The sequence below is a fragment of the Aythya marila genome (assembly GCF_965140915.1).
Source record: "Aythya marila genome assembly, chromosome: 6".
NCBI lineage: Eukaryota > Metazoa > Chordata > Aves > Anseriformes > Anatidae > Aythya > Aythya marila.
In genome coordinates this window covers 38,164,947-38,184,492 of record NC_139047.1, presented here as the reverse complement: position 1 = coordinate 38,184,492, position 19,546 = coordinate 38,164,947, and the positions used below count along the sequence as shown (strand labels likewise).

The 19,546-nt window shown below is 43.3% G+C and overlaps 1 protein-coding gene across 3 annotated transcripts in view; it reads right to left on the bottom strand.

Moving 5' to 3' along the window:
* The window catches only part of GALNT13 (polypeptide N-acetylgalactosaminyltransferase 13), a gene marked incomplete at its 3' end in the record, with an annotated part of 101,187 nt that overhangs the window by 63,827 nt on the left and 17,814 nt on the right, over positions 1-19,546 (bottom strand). For all 3 annotated transcript variants that reach the window (XM_082762978.1, XM_082762977.1, XM_082762979.1), the window contains exon 2: positions 7,271-7,439. In XM_082762978.1, coding sequence (XP_082619104.1) covers positions 7,271-7,439 — 169 coding nt within the window. The remainder of the gene's footprint in view (positions 1-7,270; positions 7,440-19,546) is intronic.

Genomic DNA, 19,546 nt, shown 5'->3' with positions numbered 1-19,546 from the left:
TCTCCACGTCTCCCTAACAGGTACATAGGAAAGCTGAACGACAACCGGCTGGGCCAGCGGCAGCAATCACAGCATCGGCAGCCTCTGAGCCCTGCCCGGCAGAGGGGACGGCTCTACATGAAGGAAGCAATTTCATGCTTGAGCAGCCCTGTGCTATTAAAACAGCAAATTGGGTCTGAGCCGCTTCCCAGGGTGGATGCTGCTGCCGGAGAGGGACGGGACCGGTCTGGAGGTACACAGGGGTGCTGCCCTGGGGCTGCTGCAGAAAGAAAAGCAAAACTGATACAAGATCATCTAGCAGAAATGTGCATATTTTTCATTTAAATACTACATATCCTCCTAAAGTGCATACTGTGTGAGGACTAGCACCTAACAATTCAACCCGTCATTGTTATGTCATTTAGGGTATTTGCAGTAAAATTAGGAACATGCTTATCCTTGTAATGCTTACATGCTTATCCTAAAAAAAGTTTTACAAGACAAGCAAGCCAGGTAAATCAACATCTTCAATCAACCCCCTTCACAGCTCCCAGCACCATCCCCATCTCCAAGGCTCTGGGGACAAGCTGCGTGCCCCCTGACCTGCAGGCGCTGTGGGAAAGGAGCGGTGCTAAGGGGCCACTGGGGCTGGCTTCAAATTCTTGACTGAAAGGAAACTGAGAACAATACCTGCCAAATACCATTAGGGTCCTTGCCGTAGGAACTAAATATGCTTCATTTTATATAAACTGTTAAAGTGTTGATTAATATCCAAAGTCACTTGAAATCATCGATAAAGGAAATAGCTCTTCTTTTTGATCCTGCCTTAGAGCAATTTTTCCATAAGTAATACCATTCTTTACACTTAAGTAGAATGACTTTTGGGGTCTCTCCAGTGAGGCCACTGCCCTAAGCTGACAGCAGTGCTCCCAGGAACTGAAATTTGTTTTCAGCTACTTTACAGCTAAGGAAGGAGGTCTTTTATTTCCTATGTCCCCATATTAACTGCCCAACTCCAAAGCAGACTGCAGAGCACATAAAGCAGCACACCAACGAGAAGTAGGTTTGTATTTCTGGAAGTCACACTCTCTGGAAGTTCTCTGAACAAAGGACATCTTCAAAGATCCACGTGTATCAGTGTCTACAAATAAATGCCACCGCTAAGCACCAAGTACTTGGCCAACAGCCCAGAACGCTTGCCCAGCCTCCACACGCAGTCCTTTCTAGCAGCATTTCTGCCACTTCTGTGCACCTCCAGATGTAAAGAAGCTTCATCCAAGTTCAGATCAACACCAGTAGGCTACTTCAATTCCAACTTGTTGTACAAATACACCCTACTGAGCGTTTACATGTTCTGCTCTCCTTCCGCGCGGGCGCTCTGCCGGCGGTGCGGGATCCAACACCTCCCCTTTGTGTCCGCGGCTGTTCTCCCACATGCAGCAGGCTCCACTTGGCACACGCACAGCATCCTCATCTCTGCATCGCTCCCTCCTTGCCAAAACCACAAATAACTGGTTGTCACTCTGATAAAGTAATTGGAAGAAAGGCACTTTTTGCTAGGCAGTAGTGGCGTGAAGTAAAGCAAACTGCTGGTGTTGAGCGGGGCTTGCAGGAGTGATCCCAAACCCACCTGAAGAGGTGCTCCTGCAGCTCTGGCACACTTGGTAGAGGCTAGGGGTCTCCAAGGGTAATCAACACAACACCACCAATCCATTTTTAATTTCAGTAGCAATCCTGTGCATGAGAATCTCGTGGTGGTGGGTACTGCTTTGGCAGCAGGGGAATTGGGAATTAACAAACACCCTGTGAGCTCCTGTGGCTTCTTGGGGTTGCCCCGAGACACAGCAGCTGCCACGTTGTTAGAAAACAGAGTGTAGGTAGCATTTTCCCAAATACACCAGGATGCTTTTGAGAGAGGCCATAATTTGGAAGCCCCAACTTAAACGTCTATGTGGAAGCGTAACCGAGAGGAGCTCCTCTCCCTTAGGGCAGGTAAGGCAATGGGGTGATGGCATGCTGCCCCTGCCCCGGGCAGCCCCCCATGGGAAGCTGCAGTACAGATACAGCACAAAGCCAGGCGGGACCGAACCCTGGCTTTATGGGGGACAGGGCAGCAAAGGGGAAACAGAGACAATTGGTAATTGTGCCTCTAGTGATACAGAAGCGCAGGTGAAAGACTCAGTTTAGAAGCCATCTGTTGCCTTGTGAGCGTCTTTCTCACTGTTGGAGAACTACTTTTCATTTCTTAATTCTAACAAGCCTTCAGCTAATTTATGCATCGGGAATTGCCTTCGATCTTGTACAGATTTACCTGCTTGTACCCTCCTCCCCACCGGCAGTCTCCCCAGGTAATCACCCCCCTCCCTGCCCCACGTAGGCAAAGTGGAATAATGTCTGAATCGTCATCTAAAAATAATTTCTAGCTGAAACTAATTATGCTTTCTCCCTGACCTTTCTTGTTCATGGGTGGTTTATAGTTTCTCTATGCATAACTTTATACTCACAGTAAAATCTTAAAACATAAATTAGCTTTTAATTACATGGAGCAGTGGGCAGACAAAACCTGGCACTAAGGGAACTCGTGTACTTTAACCACCGCAACGGAGAGCTGGGAAAAGCACTAATGCAATATTTGATGGTGCAAGACAAACGGATTAGATGTGAAGATCACAAAACACAACAATTTGCCCTCCCTTATCAGGGCTAAATCAGATGAAGAACATATAGTGGCCTTACCAAAAAATCGAATCAAAGCTTCTTGCCCGGGAACAGAGAGTCGGAGGCACCCAAGGACTTTCACAGATATTCACAGGCAGTGATTGCTAGTTCTACACCACTCCTTTCAGGGCCTCCTTTTCTCACCCCATGACTGTATATCACGGTTCTGGATTTGAAGGAGCCAACACAAAACCATAGCTCTGCATTTAAGCCAGGATTATGGTTGAGAAAAAGGTGAGGCTGAGCAAAACAGCGATGAAAGCATTTCCTTTTGCTTCTGAAATTTCGTACCATGCACTTTCTAGGAGGCCTTCTGGACGTGCAGTGACAGCAATACACATAATGGTCCAGCTACCAAAAATAATCTCACAAAGACCACAGTCACAGAAGACCTTGTTAACTACATTCACCTAAGGCATTTGCTACTGAATCTTCCCTCCAGAGTTGCAAAAATCAGTTCTGAAGTTCTTCCTCACCTTTCCCATTGTGAAATGTCAGAAAGAAGCGCCAGCAACTTGTAAATTGCATCAGAGCTGTCAGGGAGTTGGGGCAAACCAAATAACCCAGCAAGAAATAACCACGATTTCTGCATTGTAAAAAGTGTCAGAGCAACAGTTGAGCATTTTCAGTCCTCACAACGTATGATGAACCAAAAACAAACAACAAACCACAACTCATCAGAAAATCACTACTTGTTCCCAGGCTTCCCTGCAGCCTTTGTTTAGGAAACCCAAGGTGGTGGATAATTTTAAATGCAGTTTCTTTAACCAACCTAAAAATACTAAACATTAATTTACCATATTGCTCAGAAAATTATATTACTTATTAAGAATATCAAGAATTTTTATTGAAATTGAATAATGGATTCTATTGCCTTCATCAGAAGTCAAGAAATATTGTTATGCATTGTTATGATAAGTCCCTTAATATTCAGAGGTTTCAATAACATGAAGTCAACGAGGCCAGTCAGAACTAACCACAGCCTACTCGAAGTTTTCAAAGATAATCTAAGATTTTCAGACAATGTAAAGATTGATGATGCAGGTATTTGTTACAGCTTACATCCCTGTTTTGATTCTATACAGAATATAAAATGTTGTGGTTATCGATAATTGGCATAAACAATTTCTGCACACCCCTGCCAGCTGTCTGTTTTTGGTTTTGTTTTTAAAAAAAGAGGTTTTCCAGAGCAAAAAAGTAAAAGCATTTTCTTATGTGAGTTTCTGATCAGAAAATATATGCTCATAAGCACACACGCACAGCACAACAGCTAACTTAAACCGAAATTTCCATGATAAGAAAGTCCAATTATAATGGTTTAGCAATTTGTAGAATAGCACTTGCAGCTATTCATTCATAAAAGATAGATTTCCTCTCTCGCTGCAGAATACACTCAGAAGCAAAATTACACATTTCTATGTTGAATTAAACTGTTCTTAAGGTTTAATCAATAGCTAGTTCAAATTAGATCTGACATTGATTAAAATCTTCAAGTTGGCCATTACCAACAGAACTCAGGCAATCGACTGGCACTCTTTGGTGCACTACGCCAGGCGTAATGGGAAGCAAGTTAAAGAGTTAGCGTGACAGTTGCATTCATTAGAGGGAATTAAAATATCAACAGAGAAGCAGGGATGGAGTGGAATTCAGGCATACACATTCTTTTCAGCACACAGCAGGTGGATTTTGTGATCTCCCGATGAGAGACCTCATTCCTGCTGAAGTCTAAGCAAGCTCTCATTGACTTCACATCAGGTCTATTCAGAAACATCCCTGTTTGGGAGAATGAAGAGATGAGAGAAAGGGAGAGATGATTTTTTAATTATTTTTAAATAAATCTAACATTTTTCTCCCTCATTTTACAAACACGAGTACTGTGGGTGCTGCGTAAATTCTGCATTAGCTCACAGTCATCAGACGACCTATGTGCAAGCTGAGTGCACATTTTTTGTTGAAGTGGGGGTGTGGGAATTCAGACACATCGTTTTCTGCTTTGAGCCTACGCTTGTCTTCTTCGTGCTCGGCAGTGGCATCACTGAGAAGGAGGCACCCGGACCCTTCTCCAGCACCTTGGCATGAATCCGGCCCCGGACCGAGGGTTGCTGCATCTATTATTCATCTAATTTTGTCAGAGAACTTCCTGAAGAAAAGCTTGTCTTTGTAAGTAAAAGGTGTGGTAAGTTAGACACCCAGCGCAAATCTGATGGATGCCTCCATCCCCCACCAACAAAAATAGGTCTTTCTGACAGACACTAAATGCATTAACCATAAAATCATATTCTTCCTTAATAGTAAAGCATTATGAGGTGGGATTCAGAACAATTTAATACTCCTTAAAGACAGAATATGTACAGAAAGCATCTGTCAGAAGAGGAAAGTATGAAAATGATTATTTTTTCCAAACCCCGCAACACTTTGTCTTTTCAACGCAGATAGAATACGAAACTTCTTTTCATCAAAGAAAAGCACTTTGATTTCTCTCAGTATTAAGTAACTCATCTCCCTCTTAGACTGGGCATTCACTTTCCGTGTTTATTCAGAATTCACTTTCCTTTCAATACTGCTGACAGGAAAAGGAAAAGGCTCCTCGAAGCAGACCGAGAACATCTGCCGTCCTCGTTCCAGCGTGCGCAACACTCGCTCCTGTTTCTTGCTTCAGGTCTCGAGTGAGAGGATCATGTCGTGCTGACCTGACCATTACTTGGGTGGTTTCAATGTATGTGGGCCCTCCACCAAGAGCATCGTGGTACAAGAAAACAATCAGGTAGGAGTAAGGAAAAAGCCGGGCCAGCAGCACACCGCATCCCCCTCATTTCCCAGAACTGCACGAGGTCCCTGCGCTGCTGGAACCACCTCAGCTCCACAGCCAGCTCCACCAGCTCATCACGACTGCACTCAGCGCTCTTCTGAAGGGCATGCAGTGAAGAGCAAACAAGCAAAAAGCAATAAAGCCTTTCTGATGCTCCCATTACATGAAGTACATCTTTACTGGCAGTAGTCTTAGGTATTGCTTTATGGAAAATTGGCATCAACAAATTACAAATGATCATGCTCTGGAGAAGCATCGTCTGTGTTGCTTGTGAACAAGGTCTGTTGTTAATGTAATGTTTCTATTATTTGCATACACTTACAAACAAAATCCAGGGGGAAAAATGTACTTGCTTGATTTAAAATTTGATGGGAACCTGAGGATTTTAATTTGAAACAAAGCATAATAAGAAGGATTTCAGCTAAGTGACAATTCAGCTTAAAAATTAAAAATAATGGGAGACTTTAGAAGAACTGGCAACTTGTATGCATTTAGCTCTGCTAATATTTCTCTACGTTTGCATTTCTTACAAGCTGCAGCAACTAGAATGATAGGATACAAAATTATCCTTAAAATGCCATATTGTAAAATAAGGGGAAATACTTAGTGTTTTTTTTTTTTTTTTGTGCTACATAGCTTGCGTTAAAGCTTTCATAAACCCTGCAAACACTCATGTGCATAAATCAGTTCCCAAGTACATATTAAGGAATTCAGAGCATCGGTCATTACATTACCAGCAGTGCAAGCTCCAGCAGGTTTGAATGGGGGGAATTGTTTTAAGGCAGAGCTGAGAGCCTAGAGAAGACAGTGCAGCAGACCTGGTGGCTACCCAGCCGTGAACACACGAGCCTTCAGCCAGCAGAGCTGTTCACAAGCTTTCTCACCTGCTCAGACAGTAGCTTCTATACAGGATCTCTGATCTTTTAATTCCCATCAAACTGAAAACACACAGGACACTTAAGTGCATCTGGGTTTCTGCATTTTGCTTTTAGTACCTCTTGTAAAAAGGAGGTGTTTTATGCATGTTGGCAAGTCAACAACAGGCATCAGTATTCACAACTATAGTTTGTATAGTTTGTATCACAGTCTCAAAGTCAACACAGAAACTTCAAGCATCACCCAAAAACAATGGCTGTAAGTTAGAAGACTTACATTAATAAACAAACAAATAAACTTTAAAACCTTTAGATTTGAAAAACAGCACATTTTGAAAAAGATTCTTTAAAATTGCGATTACTCCAGAAATGCCTAAGGACAGAACTAAAAGAAAATTACTTCCTGTACACCAATTGCTAGTATTGGTAGTGTCCTCTTATCAGAGTTAAGCTGTCAACTTTTAATGCCATTTTTCAAATGCCAATAGCACAATTACGAACATTTACAAAGTAGACATTGGTATTTCATATTATTTTGAAATCTTGCAAGTTTTCCTTGGAAAAAAGTGCAAACCAGCATTTTGTTATGCACCACAATGTAAATTGATTGCTGTAAGCTAACAATTTTCATCTATTCACAAAACAAATTGCATAGGATCACAACATTTGTGATGCAGTAACTCTTTTCCTAAGAATGTGTGTATAAGAAGCCAAATGCTGAACTGGTAAACCCTGGCATTTTCAAGCAGGTTCTTTAGGCAAGCACTGCTCCTAGCACCCACTTGGGATTACCAGGCTGTACCTGAGGCTTTGAAATGAGGAGAAGCCTGGCGTGGCTTTGCTAGCTGGCCCCCCGTGCCAAGAGTTGGACAGTACCTTGGGCACTCACCCGTCTAGTCTCACATCGGGCAAACTTCTGTTTAGAGCAATCAAGTCACTGGCCATAAGGTTGAACTGGTTGATTTTAAACAGCTCCTTCATTTTCTCCTGGTCATCTTTAGGAATGAGCACAGCCTTTCCCATCTCTCCAGGTCCTTCTTGGTTTCGAGAGATAACAGCTGGAATACAAGATAGCAAAAGGACAACTTTTAATACCTGGGTGTTCGTTTTATTCTGCACCAACAGGGCTCCACGGGTTTGGGCATTCGAGAAGGAATGTTAAAAAAAAAAAACAAAAAACATAATAACACATCAGAATTTTCTGTATGCTAAACTGTGAGATTTTACGTCTATCTGGATCTGAAGATATCTGCTTCCTTTCTAACACGATAAAAACAGATTTGTGCTCTTCCAGCTTTTAGTTGGAATCACACTGACAGCACATGAATATTCGCAAGAGATACACTAGAATTACAGCGCACAGCATCATATTCTCAGAGATCCTGCAAACAAAAGGTTTGGACAACACTTTTATAGTTACTGGAAGTATTTGAAGAACATGTAAATTAAAGTCATCCTAACTAACTTTTTTTATTATTGATTTAGTCCCAACTGCCAGGCATATGACATTATAAACCTGTCCTTTAAAAAACAAAAACCAACCAAAACCCCTGTCCCCCCATTTCATTTTCTTGCCCCCAAAATCATCCTGGAAAATACAGTATCCCAACCTTGTTACAATTATGGATCAGTTTTGAGCAGTATTTGTACAGTCAATTCATTATTAGGTCTGCATCTTGTTAACTTAGAAAAACGTGACAACACAGTGACAACATTTGAACTTTAATGAAAATGATGTTATCCTAGTCCCATGCAAGCACACACACACAAAAATGAATAAAATAAAAGAATACTTCTTTAGAAGACAGTATGTAATAAAAAAGGAAACTTCCCAAGCACAGAAGTGTTTATAACCATTATTCTGAGGCAAGCAGCCACCACAAGGATGACAGAAGCATCATCTGTGTGCTCCTCCGACCCCAACGTGCAGCTGACCAGCAGAGCCCAGCTTCCCCACCCGCTACGCAGAAGCTGCATCAACCAACGGGACAAGGAAAAACCCTGAGTTGTGACTAATTTTACATTCACATCACAAATCAGCCTCTTGACTCAGGCTGAATAATTAATCCTGATTAATTTTTCGGCAGTGATAACTGTTACTTGCTGCTCTCCTGAATAACAAAACCCAAAGCTCTCTGTGCCCCAGCAGCACAGCTACATCCCGACACAGCGGGGCTTGGCCGGGACCGCCTTGGCACAGCAGGGACAGCCCTGACCTTCATCAGGCTGAGTGCCCGAAACACGGCCCTGGCTCCAACATCACCTTTCTGCCTTAGGGAAGGGATCCAGCAGTCCTGTTTTTATTTTCTGCCACCTCTTTTCATCTTTAGCAGCAAAAGTATTTTGAAAATATTGGTTCTTGTTGTCCTCAAAGACTGGCGCTTATGAAGGCTCCACTAGCTGAACAGTAATTAAATCAGGTGGTTTTGCAACAATGAGTGCGAGGAGAATAAAGTCTTTTCTAAAGCAACGCACAGAAAGTAAACTAAGCTACTTCTTAAGGAGAAAAGTGATTTTTTTCTGAGCAAGCCAGACATCAGTGCTTGCTAGAAGAATCTCCCAGAAATTTCCTAAAAGGTTTGTTTCTGCAGTTCTAGTTTACGCTTCATTTGAGCAAAGAACATTTTAGCGGCATTATTTGATGTATTTTCATCCTTCCCTCTGATCAGAAGCAGCACTTTTATATGCTGCAACAAGAAGAAATGAATTAGGTTTCGCTGCGATTACAGGCGAGATGAAATTACTATCAGACGGCTGCTTCAGTCCAGGGCTGCTCTGGCATCCTAAGTGGCGATTCGGAAGCTCTCTGCGCCCAGCGTGATTTCCTAAGGATGACAGCCTCAGTGCTTAACGTGTATTGGGGTAGGCAGCATCCTCCCCGGAGCCAAACAGGCGGCGGCACTGGCACCAGCACTAAGTGCATGCTCAACACGTTACCAGATAAATACCTTTTTCATATCTGAGCAGAATTGCTGATTCCTCTCACCTGGCGTTGGGAAGGGAATTAATGATTATGCTGCTCTTTATGTTCCCTATTAGGCAGAATTTTATCTTAGAGAACATACCTCACAGCCAAGCCCATTCAGACATACCACCAGGAGAAAAGCAAGCATGGGAAAACCAATCCTGCTGTTCCTGCAGCTGCCTCTCCGAGCAATCCTGCAGCGCTCTGCAGCCACACCGCTTGTACCTGGTGCCCAGCACTGCTCGGAACCTCCCCGTCCTGCACTGTACGCACATGCACACCAATACATGTTGTGCATGCTGATGAACTCCTCTCGAAACATTTCGTAAGGAATATTTATGTTGTACGTAATAGGAACATAAAATACGTGGAATTAATGGCTGGTAATTAAAGTCTGCTATATCATCACTTTCTGGAGAAAGGATGAGGCTCTGCAGAGGCTGTCATTTGAAGAGCTGGTCCCTCAAGCTGCAAATTTTGTTTATGGAAATAAATTCTGCCTTTTTCCAGTTGCTGGAGGCTGAGGGCACCAATTTATTCCAAAAGCAGCCAGGAGCAGACTGTATAAATGAGTCAGCCTGGCCGCAGAGATGATGGAGAAGCACAGAAAGAAGCTTGGCCAGTGCCCTCCTCCATGAAAAACACAATATTAATAGAAAGGAACAAATTCCTCAAAAAAGGCAGGAGGTCAGTTCCACCTCCCCATGAAACAGGGAACAAGGCACCCAAACTGAAACGCAGGTGAAGCAGCAGACAATGTACTGACTTGACTTGATTTTCTGCTGAAATTCTTTGGATTTGGCTAAAAAACCTCTTAGTGACAGTTTTAATCTATAGAAATCAGAAACTGTTCATTAAAACATATTGTCTATGAAAAAAACATGTTGTGAAAATGATTTATCAGTGTATTATTAGCAGAGCGATAATTATGACAGTAAATTTGCTGCCTCTCCTTATAGTAAACCCACTACCAAAGCTGTGCTCCCTAAAACAGGCAGAATACCTTCAGTGAAGGGTTCCAGGCTGCAGCCCAGACAACAAAGACAGCTGCAGAGGACATCATGCTCCAGTGTAAATTCACTGGAAATTCATTAGAAATCCCAGCTCGTTTGCACTGTACTGTTATGGGGATTCAATTTACCTCTGCCTGAAAAATTTTGCTCATCCTTCCTGAAAGCAGGAGTTAGGTACTCCATCTGCAAAGCTTATTTTTTGTTACAAGATTCCGTGTTCTGTTGTTTGCTAAGCTTCATCAACATGAAGTTGTGAAGAGATTTTGCCGTCCTGAAGTTTATTATAAAACTAATCAGGAATTTCCTAACCAGCCTTTCCTCTCTCACTGCTCTGTTCAAAGCCAACCAGTATCACATCACATCGCAGCCCTGGCTGACACAGCTATGACTGAGAAATTCGTGAGTTCTGTTCTAGTTCTCTGTGGTTTCCTTCCTTGAAGTCTGGGCCACTCTGTTTGGCTCTATAACTAAACCAAGCTGCATGGTGAAATACTAAAACCAGGACTAAGCGTATATCATAACACCAGAGATGGAAGGAATATTTAGCAAACAGATATACTGCAAACGTTCAATTTGACCCAATTTTTCATAGAAAAATTGAATTTACGTTTTTGCTAGCACTGAATATTTCCGAGAAACTAAAGATCTTGCTAAAAGTTTTCTAGTACCAAGTATGTCATTCAACTTGGTTTTCTAATTGCCTAAAGCCACAACAAATATTTCTACTTCAGTGCTTTGCTATTTATTTAACCCAAACACAACTTTTCTTTTCTTTTTTTTCAGATAACAATACTATGGTAATACCATCACATTTCTATTTTCTTCTTTACCTTCTTCCTAGGAAATACAGGACACTTCACTAGTGCAGCAAGCAAACCCAGCCACTCCAACATGTTATGAAATACCAAGCCTGTATGCCAGGTTTTCACACCAAAATCATCACGATGTGAATATATATATTTCAATCACGGAACAAAAACATAACAATCTCTGCATCTAGAGGATTAAAAAAAAACATCACCATAATCTGTTTCTTAAATATTCAGAACGCGTGCATGGTAAAAGAGGCAACAATCAGCAAAGGCACGCTGCTGCTGATTATGAATTACTCCGTCTGTACCGGTGTTAAAAAGCTAAAACGAGCGTAGCAAGCAATTTCCTTACAGAGTACGCCTTAAAAAATATCACTTAGGATTTACTGTGCAAAATACCTTTCCCAAGTAGCTTTTATGCTTCTTTTTGATAGTATTGTGAAGATCACTGACTGAAAAGATTGAGTAGCGAACAGCTTTGACCCTCTGCCGCAGCAACAAGAGGAGGGTCAAATTGTCAAATCCGGGCTGCCTCCAGGCCCTTTTCCCCACGGGAAGAGCTGATCCACCCCACAGAAGGCTGCCCACCAGCAGCAGCCCTCCCAGCCCGATCCCACGGGTAACAGACTGTGCTGCCACGTCCTGTGTTTGATTTTCCTCTACCAACATTACCTGGCAGAGCAGCAATGAGCTTATTGCTGTGCCTGATCCACAAACGCTTTGGAAACACTTCTACCACTGCTAAGTCAAAACCTGCAGGGAATACTAATGACACACGAAACAAACAAGCAAACAAACAAACCCCTTGCCTCATTTGTTATAAGCTTCTCTTTCTGTTGAAAACCGAGTCAGTCCTTATCACACTTTCCTCCTTCTGTCCGTACACTCGTGCAATGCTTCAATGTCGTGCTGGGCTGCCCTCTGCTATTCCTGCCTCACTCTGTGGCCTGGCCTTGCCGGGAGGTCTCCACAGCCTCATGTTGGTCTGTTGTACCAGTCCCTGGTAATTTGATGGAGTTTTCATTTGCTGTGCAAAACCTGCAACGCATCCCCACCCACTGCAAGGGCGCTGGAAACAAATTGCAGAAAGTTCAAAATAAGCCCCAGTAAGAGATAGAGGACGTTTATCTATACATTTATTTATTTACTTATATCCATTCAGCCAATATATTTATACATTTATACACTGAAGAAATGGGGAAAATGAAATTTTTATCTACCAGATTAATTCACTTCTATGAGAAACTGAATCAAAATATTGTATTTTCATTTATATTCAAGATTTTTATCTCACTTTGACCACGTTCCCTTTCACAGACTGCAGTAAGTCTCAGTCTCTCATTAACAGCTCTTTGCTAGCTCTAGGAGCACGAACGTTTCATATGGTATCGGTGACATCCCTGATACACTCAGTGAATTCACAAATAATGGATTAATCACAGAACCATTTAGGATGGAAAAGGCCTCTAAGATCATCAAGTCCAACCATTCCTAAGATCATCAAGTCCAATCAAGTCAATCCTTGGTAAACATCAAAGCCTGATGGTTAAGAACATGGAGTTGTAGCGTGCCTGCCGTTGTTTAAAATGAAAGATGAAAGCAGGGGATAGAAAAATAGGGGTGAAGAGGGTCTCAGGGGGTCACCGAAACTTCCCCCACACAACACAATTAACTGCACTTAAAGCATCCACTGAAACTTGTGCAGATGGGCATTTTACAGCCTCACCATCACATCAAAGCAATGCGGTAACTGAGCAGATTGGGCTCCTACCTTGACCCACCCAAGGAAACAGAACTTTCAGGATAAAACGCATAAAAACTGGAGAATTGATGCTCCTTGGGATTATTAAGGGTTGAGCTCAGACAGACAAAATCAGAAGTTTGTGAGGGGAGAGAGAGCTGAGCACAGAGAAATCTCAGCGAAAGCAGCACAGGAGGACACAGAGGAGGTTGGGCACCCAACAACTAAACCCAAAGTCCGTGCTGAGGATTCAGCATGCAAATTAAGGAAAACTCGTGTGCCAAGTAATTCACAGCAGAACTACAAAAAACACAGGAGTAAAACAATATCAGCAGCAGCACTGATTAGACGCAGTGTCTGCAGGCCTCCTGCAGTTTCCAATATTACCACTCGTTACCCCGGAACCAATAACCTCTGCGCACTGCACCCGGCTGGGGACAGCCTTCCACCCGGTCACAGAATCCAAGGGCTTTTCTAGATCAGGACAAGGACCCTTCTGGCTGTGCACTGCACCCCTCCGATCGCTGCAGGGAAGGTAAGGACACGCAGAGCTACACCGTGATTCCTCCCCAGGTCTCGCTGTGCTGAGGTGGGGCCGCATCCAAATCGTTGTGTCGGCAGCCCCAGGGCTCTGAGAGCTGGCAGCCTGTGTACTCCCTTTTGAAATCTACTTAATTTTTTTGACAACAAGCTGCACAGCTTAGCAGAGCAGCCCTGTTCCCTTTGATGGGATTTGCATTTGCTGCCTCCCATTTTCATTGGTTTTTATCTTGGGAGACAAGGAATCCCCCACCAACCTTCTCCAGCTGTCGATGCCCTTACAGATCCTCACTTCACCCTTCCATTTCCCAGCAGTGTCACTTCTTCCTTCAGCCTCTCCACCGAGAAAAGCCGAGCAGAGCCTCACATCAGCCCTGCCCCACGGATCGCAGTCCCTCTTGAAGAAAGCACACCAGAAAGGCTTTGTCCTGCCAGGGCACAAACAGGGCACAGACTCCTAGCAAAGCGAGCGAGGCTGCTTTAATTAGCAGCAGAACCCTTCTTCCGTGATTATCTTTCAAGATCTTGAAACCAAAGCAATCTACAATCCCCTGCAGACTCCTGCACCTTGTCACACTTGTGTAATTTCACAGGAGCTGTACATATTGAACACTACCCAAAGAAGGCACCCGTATGCATCTTGCCCTGCCTCAGTTAATTCTGTTTAATAGTTGCAACGAAGCAGCGGCAGTGATTCAGCAGTTTTGCTTATTAACTTACTGAAGGGGATTTCCAATACTGTGCTTTTTCAAAAATGGGCTCTTTTTAAAAAAAAGCATCCATCAAAAATAGCGTTACCTCCAAGCACAAGAATTAACTGCTCATCTCTTCAGTGACCATCTTGGTGCATGCAGGGATAATGGAACTGACACGAAGCATGCCCACAAAGAATAAAAATGCTATTTTTCCTGCTTTCTGCCTGCAGACATTTTTCATCATCTGTCAGAGGAGATAGGCCTCCTTTGGAAACGAAAACAACCCCCTCACAAGGGCTTACGGGAAGTGCTGAGGTCTTTGGTGGAGTGGAGAATAGAAAGCACAAAATTCAAGATAAAGAAAGGGAAGAAAAAAAAAAAAAAAGCTGACCCCAATAGATTGCAAAGCATTCAATTTATTTAACAATTCAGTGAAAGCTCTGCACGGGGACTGTTGCACAAAGACGTGGCAACACTCAGAAGATACAAGCACTCATCATCCATGCATTTTTTTGATTTTTCTCCAAACGTTTGATTTCCTTCCATACACCTCGGTGCAACACCTGCGCTTCGGTTTCAAGCCCGGCGATGGTCCATCCCCAGCCCTGTCCCACCGCTGCAGGACGTGCTGGTGCTCCGGCAGCCAGGGTGCTATTTGGTGTCCCCGGGGGCAGGGAGCCAGCCCAGCCACCAGCTCCTCCCAACGAAAAGGGAGCAGAACGACTGCAGCCCACAGCATAACCTCCAGGATGCCTCCAAACCCTCGGAGAGACGCGAGCAGCAGCGATGCTGGCAAGCAGGAATCAAAGCTCCATGGAGTAAGCACCAAGGACACTTTGGGTAAGGGCTTTAGCACATCACCTGTGCTCTGAACAGTGAGGGTGTTATGTGGTTGTACAAACACCATCAAGAGATACTTTAAAAAAAATGAAAAACACCCATGGCATCAAAAAGCACTTTCCGGTTTCAGGAACTGTCCAGTCAGAAAGTTATCCCAAGGTTCCTCATAAATTTGCATCTCCATAGTGGCTATAAGGCTCTCTATATAATCCTAATATTTTATGCCCAAATAATTTATCAACTCCATCCAGAATCCAATAAACGACAGGATCAATTCACAGCCCTTGCCATTTTCATGATGCATCTTTTGCTGCTCCGAACTATGTGCAGACTTATCTTAATCCGGAACATAAAGAATTCTAGTTTTAATTATACAGTAGCAATAAATCCCGCAAAGTTGTCATAAACATCATTAAATAGGTCATTTACTTTACAATATCTTCCAAGATAAGAGTTCCATGAATCTGGAGGAAGAAAAAAACGAAGTTGCTTTCCAATAGTAAAGGCATTGTAACTCACTGTAACTCCTGCAGTAAATACCCTTTTTTCAGCATTTCCACTCCACCTGTTGTCCAGAGATGCAGCAGACTACACTGGTACTGACAGCCTGGAGGCAAAATGCCTGAAAGGGTACAGGGCGGCCTGGAGTGTGAATAAAGTAATAATCATATATACATATATACATATATATATATATATACATATATATATATTATAATATATATTATATATAAATATATATATATTATATATATATATTTAGGAGGGATGTGAGCTCTACTTGTAGATGCTGGCTGTCATTTTCTAAGAAAGATCTGGAAGGCATCTTCACACCAAAACCAGCAGCCCATTCTCCCCAACATTCCTCGTGAGTTCCCAAGAAGCCTACACACAATTAAATAACCACACGGTGCAATCCCCTAGGCTTAAAAGGTCTTTGCAGTTACCAGCACTGTTTGCACCACAGCAATAGCTATTACTGGATTTTGCTAAAAAAAATTTAAAAAAAGTCCAATTAAATGTCATGCTAATTCAATGCAGTTCAGAATCATTTTGTTTAGCAAATCAGCTGTAACACAAAATTCGGAAGCCACACATACTGGGCTGAACAGTCAAGCTGTTTTGAAGAGGATACCACCAATCCCCTATTCCAAGCAATCCCCTTCCAGTCTTACTGCATGATACCTAAGCAGTTAATAAGCAGTATCTTTTATGACTGTGGCAATGAAAGGCTGATATCATCTTCAAAAAGAAAACACAGCATCCCCAGGTATTGCTTACTTTAATTTTCCAGCATAATGGACTAAGATAAACAAGAGTGGCTGGAGACGAGCCCGTTCCCTAAAGGAAAGGATGGCATTTCACTAAATCATTCGCTCATCTATCACATATAGGGCTTTACAAATGAATTCTGCGCTTGTACGTAAAATGAGGTATGAGTTACCTCTCCCAAAATAATAAGTGAGCAACAACAAATATACTGATATATGTATCAGGATATCAACATTAATTTAGCTGCAATGCAAATACCTAACCAATGCTGACTGCTGAGCAAGCAAAAAGCCTGTGGGGACTGGACCGCCTGTGCTCACTGGGACCGGCCCCATCAGCTCCAGTAAGGGGCAGCTCCAGGTCCCTGGGCTGCTGTGGGGTGACAGCCACAGGCCATGCACCCGCTGCTTTAGCAGCAGTAGTTAGTTTGAAAAATTCACCATTACAAACGAAGCCCAAAATGTTGAAGACTGGGTAAAAGATGTGTGATTTATCCTGGCGGACAAACCAATCTTCTGCAAGGCACCACTAAGCAGCCAGTAATTGAATGGAATGAAGGTAAGAGGAGTTTCATTTATTTTTATTTTTTAAATCCTCCCTGAACAGCAGCCTCATATTTTAGAGTGCCTTGCATGAAGTCAAACCATTACTGACATACAGTTTTCCTATCTCAGCGCTTTATCTGCTTTCATCAACACGCTTGCTTTCTCCACATCCCCGGAAAGGGAAATGTTTCATGTATAAATAAACCCAGGCGGCTGCATCTTCCGTAAACCTTTACTAAAAGATTCTTCTTTGTGATTGCTCTATATTTTTCTCCTGCCAGGCTGACCAGTTCGATGTTTTCAGTCCCTTTCCCTTCCCATCTCAACCCACAGCAAGTGTCACCACCCCAAATTCCCCTCACCAGCGCCCCAGAGGCAGCAGGCCACAGGCCCAGGAGGCAATGGGAAGGAGAGGCCATGATGGCCATGGGACACCCCCCAAAGGTCCCTGCCACCAAAGAGGCCTCATATGGCCCTGGGCAGAGGGCATGGAGCGGGGCTGAGGGTGGCAGCCTGCCCCAGCACCCTGCCCAGCTCCGTCTCAGGGCCTGTCCCCGGTTCCCAAACCCATTTAGCTACAGGCGCTGGAATTAATTGCTTTCCAGACAACTGCCGCTTGAATCGCCACGCTGCAAGCTGGGATGCGTGCACAGCACCATACATTATCCTAATTGGTATTTGATGCGAGGGCTGATGGGCAATTATGTCACATCTCAGCGGCACGCATCGATCTCTTGCTCATGGAAGCCACGTACTTTGGTCTAGGTTACAAAACGTTACTGTGGCACAAGAAAAAAGGAAGGAGGATCTTTCACGAAGAGCCACTGCCTTGCAAATCAACCTTAAGCAACTTCAGAAATCTCCTTGAGAAATTCATACTCCTTGCCGACAAGTGGCAAACCCATTTCCAGAGAGGAATTGGTTTTTACGGGGCCTGCTCCTGCTGAGGGCCACCCGGCACCAAGGGGCAAGCACAGGGGCCCCCGTGCTGGTGGGGAAGCTGTGCACCCCTACACAGGGCACCCCTACACAGGGCACCCCTACACAGGGCACCCCTACACAGGGCACTTGGAGCTCTCTGAGGCACCCCAAAAGGCCTGCCACCAGCTGCACATGAAGGACATTTCTGTAAGGCTGCCTCTTACTGTGAACGCTGCTCAATCAGCTCGGGATTTACCGCTTTCACCCTCCAGAGCTCTGCTGCTTCCTCTCCTGAAGCGAGGCCAAATGCCTGTAGGATAGGAAGGGATTTCTGCGTGTTAACTGCTTTCTAGCAAGAGGTTCTGGTTTTACACCAGGATTTGGTAAGCAGCAAGAAAACACCAAAGGGATGGAGACTGAAAGCAGCCGTGAATCAAAGTCTTATTTCTAGTTACAGACAAGCAGAAAAGCATAAATGAAATAGGTTTCTGGTTGTGTTACAATTTTACCACGGCTTATTGTTCAGAACACAGAAAATATATATATATATATGTATGTATTTTTTAAAAGGAAACTCTCTAATACAGACAGAGTTAGCAGCTGACCTCAGAAACACCTCAGGTGATCATAACCCAGAGGGAAAGCATGAAAGCAGAGCCCATCCCTGCTGCTCCAGTACCTGCGGCTCCAGCTGGCGCTCCAGGCACCAAAAGCAGTGCCAAAAACATGAGACGCTGCAGTGCTTGTTCATGGGTCATCGGGATGCCTCTGGAAGGATTTTCATTATCAGACATCACCACTGTAAATTCCCATTCATGAATTAACAATGAGGTCAAGTGCCAAAGTGATAGGAAATTGTGTCTGATTTTGTCTTAAATGAAAGCGGGATGATCTGTAGTGTTACAGATGTTTTTTTAAGCTGCAGGCAATGAATTCTGCAGGTGGCATTATACACATCAAATTTTAAACATCAGCCTCCTGGCCACATACACATCTTAATCCTGTTAGAGAATGCTGTATAGGGCTGAAGAGAGGACCACATTATCCGTAAGAAGGATGTGTCCCATCACTGGTTTATTTAATCCAAAGTTTCATATCTACATATGTAGCCAACTGACCAGTCTATATAGTAACTGACAAATAAAATTAAACCAATATAGATTATGTCCTACAGAGGCACAGGGAAAAAGAAAAGAAAAAAAAAGTACAATTACAAAATAAGCAATCTGAGATTAAACTGGGAAATCTTTTATGAGTTAAATACCTGGAAAATTTAAACTTGCACCTGAACACAAGCACCAGGTGGCTTTCCAACCCCAAAGTGACCTACATGTAGAAGGGGAGCACATACACAACGCCTACAGTGGAGACATTTTAATGCATAGGTAGGAGAAGAATCAGACTTCAAAACAAAAGCCAGTCTCTTCATTCGTACGGTTTACTGGATGCAAGTCAGTTCCCAAATACCTCATTCTGTATAAATACATATGAATGTATGACTTGGTAACTGTAAATACTTAATTTTAAAAGCTATGTCCAATTAACTTTTTTTTTTTTAAAAAAAAAGCCATCTTGCTAAAACATCATTTCTTTTTTCAGGCAGTGAAGAAATGCCCTGGGCGTACAGCACCTTCCACCCAGCTTATGCTGAGCCAGATGCTCTGCTTCAATGCACCAAGTGCTGATCACCACTGCAATATCAGTTTGTGGGCAGAGCAGAGCCAGTGATTCTTCCACAGGCAGAACTTACTCTTCCAAGAAGCTGCACCCTACATGCAAATTAATTAAAGCACTTCATGCATTTTTAATTGCTGAAATGGA